The 5,000-nt window shown below is 45.4% G+C and overlaps 1 protein-coding gene across 3 annotated transcripts in view; it reads left to right on the top strand.

Annotated features, from left to right (window-relative positions):
- Positions 1 to 87: 87 nt before the first annotated feature.
- Positions 88 to 5,000, top strand: part of bicdl1 (BICD family like cargo adaptor 1) — a 54,342-nt gene continuing 49,429 nt past the window's right edge. For 2 of the 3 annotated variants that reach the window (XR_009807587.1, XM_061906994.1), the window contains exon 1: positions 90 to 766. Coding sequence is in view for 2 of the 3 variants with exons in the window: in XM_061906994.1 (XP_061762978.1) it covers positions 305 to 766 (462 nt within the window). In the remaining variant the exon portion in view is untranslated. Of the gene's footprint in view, positions 767 to 5,000 lie in introns of all 3 variants that reach the window. The other variant, XM_061906995.1, reaches the window with a different exon arrangement.

Raw genomic sequence — 5,000 nt, 5'->3', positions numbered from 1 at the left:
AGCCAATGGGAAGGCCTCTGGAAACAGGTTGCTGGTGACGTCATCGGCGGGGCGGGAGCGCGCATTAAAGCACGGAAGGCGACTGAGCATGCAGCGGGATCGCGCTCATCTTCCCTCCAGACTGACATCTCCTGAGCAGCAGCGGGCAGTAATGGAGCCGCCGGAAGGACACTGCGACGGGGTGGCCGCTGACCAGCACACCGTGTGGATTCTACTCGGATAATAACACTCCTTTTCATTCGCTCACAGCCAGACTGCACTGAACGACGAGCAAGGGACGTCGTCAGAGAGGCCGGGAGAATGAATGAATATTCCGCTACAAGCCGGTCGAGTCAGCCCAACCCAGTCCGAGCTGGGTGGGTTCATCCGGCGTAAAAGCAGCCACCTTCCACCGGTGATGTCTGCCTTCTGCCTCGACCTGAACACGCCCGGAGGGGTGAGTCCAGCACCGCTGGAGCTGGACAGCGACACCATGGAGCCGCGCCACAGCCCGGCGAGCCACCAGCCCGGCGGCCGCCCGATGCTTCACGCCGGCTCCGGAGGCCTCGGCGTGGCGCTGGAGGAGGAGCTGGCCATGCTGGGGGAGAAGCAGGGCGAGGAGGAAGAGCTCCCGGTGGTCCACAACGCAGACTTGCGCTCCCTTTTCCGCCAAAAGGAGAAAGATTTGCTCTTGGCTGCCAAACTCGGCAAGGCTTTGTTGGAAAGGAACCAAGACTTGAGCAAGCAATATGAGAAAATGCACAAAGATCTCAACGACAAATTAGAGGTAAACAAACCACCAACGTTCTAATAATCTCATTATGTTCTTACTATAAGTTTGTTCTTTCTAGTAGCAGTTTGATAGTCAAGTCTTACGCCATACTATATATTAAGTTAGGCTTGATTGTATATTTGTGAAGTGAATTACATTTATATAGCACTTTTCTCTAGCGACTCAAAGCGCTTTACATAGTGAAAACCCAAAATCTAAGTTACATACAACCCCTGTTTCCATATGAGTTGGGAAATTGTTTTAGATGTAAATATAAACGGGATACAATGATTTGCAAATCCATTTCAACCCATATTCAGTTGAATGCACTACAAAGACAAGATATTTTATGTTCATAACTTAGAATTTCATGGCTGCAACACGTGCCAAAGTAGTTGGGAAATGGCATGTTCACCACTGTGTTACATCACCTTTTCTTTTAACAACACTCAATAAACGTTTGGGAACTGAGGAAACTAATTGTTGAAGCTTTGAAAGTGGAATTCTTTACCATTCTTGCTTGATGTACAGCTTAAGTTGTTCAACAGTCCGGGGTTGTGTTGCCGTATTTTACGCTTCACGATGCGCCACACATTTTCGATGGGAGACATGTCTGGACTGCAGGCGGGCCAGGAAAGTACCCGCACTCTTTTACTACGAAGCCACGCTGTTGTAACACGTGGCTTGGCATTGTTTTGCTGAAATAAGCAGGGGTGTCCATGATAACGTTGCTTGGATGACAACATATGTTGCTCCAAAACCTGTGTGGACCTTCAGCATTAATGGTGCCTTCACAGATGTGTAAGTTACCCATGCCTTGGGCACTATTACACCCCCATATCATCACAGATGCTGGCTTTTGAACTTTACGCCTATAACAATCCGAATGGTTATTTTCCTCTTTGTTCTGGAGGACGCCACATCCACAGTTTCCAAATATAATTTGAAATGTGGACTCGTCAGACCACAGAACACCTTTCCACTTTGCATCAGTCCATCTTAGGTGAGCTCAGGCCCAGCCAAGCCGGCGGCGTTCAGGATATTTTTGATAAATGGGTTTGGCTTTGCATAGTAGAGTTTTAACTTGCACTTACAGATGTAGCGACCAACTGTAGTTACTGACAGTGTTTTTATGAAGTGTTCCTGAGCCCATGTGGTGATATCCTTTATACAGTACTGCCTGAGGGATCAAAACTCCTTAATATCATCGCTTACGTGCAGTGATTTCACCAGATTCTCTGAACTTTTTGATAATTTTATGGATCGTAGATGGTAAATTCCCTAAATTCCTTGCAATTTGCTTACAAATTGGTGACCCTCACTCCATCCTTGTTTGTGAATTACTTAGCATTTCATGGAAGCTGCTTTAATACCCAATCGTGGCACCCAACTGTTCCCAATTAGCCTGCACACCTGTGGGATGCTCCATATAAGTGTTTGATGAGCATTCCTCAACTTTCTCAGTATTTATAGCCACCTTTCCCAACTTCTTTGTCACATGTTGCTGGCATCAAATTCTAAAGTTAATGATTATTTGCAACAAAAAAAAATGTTTATCAGTTTGACCATCAAGTATGTTGTCTTTGTAGCATATTCAACTGAAAATGGGTTGAAAAGGATTTGCAAATCATTGTATTATGTTTATATTTACATCTAACACAATTTCCCAACTCATATGGAAACGGGGATTGTATAAACCAGTGTGGGTGGCACTGGGAGCAGGTGGGTAAAGTGTCTTGCTCAAGAACACAACGGGAGAGACAAAGATGGCGGAAGTGGGGTTCGAACTTGGAACCCTCAAGTTGCTGGCACGGCCACTCTACCAACCGAGCTATATCGTCACTTCCCTTCACTCCAAGTGTGACAAACAAATAATCCAAAAAAGAAACACCATAGAACAGCAACTAGAAAACGCTGGAAATAATTACATAAAACCTGCACGATCCCAAAAAAATAATACTACTACTACTAATAATAATAATACTTCCGCAAAAGCCAAAAACACACAAAACCCAATAAACAACTGAAAGCAAAAAAGTTATACAAATTTGCCATGCTACCAGACCTGAAAAATATCCATCTTTAAAGGCCTACTGAAATGAGATTTTCTTATTTAAACGGGGATAGCAGGTCCATTCTATGTGTCATACTTGATCATTTCGCGATATTGCCATATTTTTGCTGAAAGGATTTAGTAGAGAACATCGACGATAAAGTTTGTAACTTTTGGTTGCTAATAAAAAAGCCTTGCCTTTGCCGGAAGTCGCAGACGATGTGCGCGTGACGTCACGGGTTGAAGGGCTCCTCACATTGTTTATAATCATAGCCAGCAGCAGCCAGAGCTATTCGGACCGAGAAAGCGTCAATTTCCCCATTAATTTGAGCGAGGATGAAAGATTCGTGGATGAGGAAATTTAGAGTGAAGGACTAGGGGAAAAATAAAAGGCGATTGCAGTGGGAGCGATTCAGATGTTATTAGACACATTTACTAGGATAATTCTGGAAAATCCCTTATCAGCCTATTGTGTTGCTAGTGTTTTAGTGAGATTAAATAGTACCTGAAAGTCCGAGGGGTGCGGCCACGGGTGTGTTGACGCCAGAGTCTCTGAGGGAAGTCACAAAGCTGCATTAGGACGGAATCTCCGCTGATGTCTCCGGTAAGAGGCGACTTATTACCACAATTTTCTCACCGAAAACTCCCGGTTGACATGTAGTCGGGATCCATGTCCGCTTGACCGCTGTGATCCATAGTAAAGCTTCATCTTCGGGAATTTTAAACACGGAAACACCATGTGTTTGTGTGGCTAAAGGCTAAAAGCTTCCCACCTCCATCTTTTTACTTTGACTTCTCCATTATTAATTGAACAAATTGCAAAAGATTCAGCAACACAGATGTCAAGAATACTGTGTAATTGCGCGATGAAAAGAGACGACTTTTAGCCGCAAGTGGTGCTGCGCTAATATGTCTCCTCCAACCCGAGACGTCACGCGCACGAGTCATCATACACGTCATCATTACGAGACGTTTTCAACAAGAAACTCCGCGGGAAATTTAAAAAATTTGTAATTTAGTAAACTAAACCGGCCGTATTGGCATGTGTTGCAATGTTAATATTTCATCATTGATATATAAACTATCAGACTGCGTGGTCGGCAGTAGTGGGTTTCAGTAGGCCTTTAAATACTTAAAGGTGCTGTTTCCAACTCCCTCACAGTAACAGTTTTCAAACCAAAAACTATAACAAGAACACCACCGGCTTGCTTATGTTGGCATTAAGGGTTTAGCAGAACACATTTGTTTAAAAGTTTAACAAACACATAAGGAGATCTTTTCTCAAGTGGAGGAGTTCAAGTACCTCGGAGTCTTCAGATCGACAGGCGGATCGGTGTGTCGTCTTCAGTAATGCGGACGCTCTATCGATCCGTTGTGGTGAAGAAGGAGCTGAGCCGGAAGGCAAAGCTCTCAATTTACCAGTCGATCTACGTTCAAATCCTCACCTATGGTCATGAGTTTTGGGTTATGACTGAAAGGACAAGATGATGGGTACAAGCGGCCGAAATGAGTTTCCTCCGCCGGGTGGCGTGTCGCTCCCTTAGAGATAGGTTGAAAAGCTCTGCCATCCGGGGGGAGATCAAAGGAGATCAAAGTAAAGCCGCTGCTCCTCCACATGGAGAGGAGTCAGATGTGATGGTTGGGGCATCTGGTCAGGATGCCACCTGAACGCCTCCCTAGGGAGGTGTTCCGGGCACGTCCGACCGGTAGGAGGCCACGGGGAAGACCCAGGACACGCTGGGAAGACTATGTCTCCGAATGCCTCGGGATCCCCGGGAGGAGCTGGACAAAGTGGCTCGTGCAAGGGAAGTCTGGGCTTCTCTGCTTAGGCTGCTGCCCCAGCAACCCGACTTCGGATAAGCGGAAGAACATGGATGGATGGATAAAGAAAAATGATGTTTTCCATTCCATTGACTTCGTTCTAGCTCCTTCTACTCATTTCATTTAAAGACTGACATCCCTCAGGTGGGCGCCCCTTGTAGCCTGGCTAACTTGAAACTGTAGCAACAGATTTGCAAGTGTCTTGGGTCTTGGTTGGTGTGTGTGTTTTGGGGTTTGGATGCTTTTTATGTGTTTGTAGCATTTGGCCATTGCTGTTGTTTGCAGGTGCCACCATGAATTGATTAACGTGGACCCCGACTTGAACAAGTTAAAAAACTTATTCGGGTGTTACCATTTAGTGGTCAATTGTGCAAT

The sequence above is a fragment of the Nerophis ophidion genome, linkage group LG07, assembly GCF_033978795.1.
Source record: "Nerophis ophidion isolate RoL-2023_Sa linkage group LG07, RoL_Noph_v1.0, whole genome shotgun sequence".
Taxonomy (NCBI): Eukaryota; Metazoa; Chordata; class Actinopteri; order Syngnathiformes; family Syngnathidae; genus Nerophis; species Nerophis ophidion.
The sequence above is the reverse complement of the archived record's forward strand: the minus strand, read 5'-3'. Positions and strand labels throughout refer to the sequence as shown.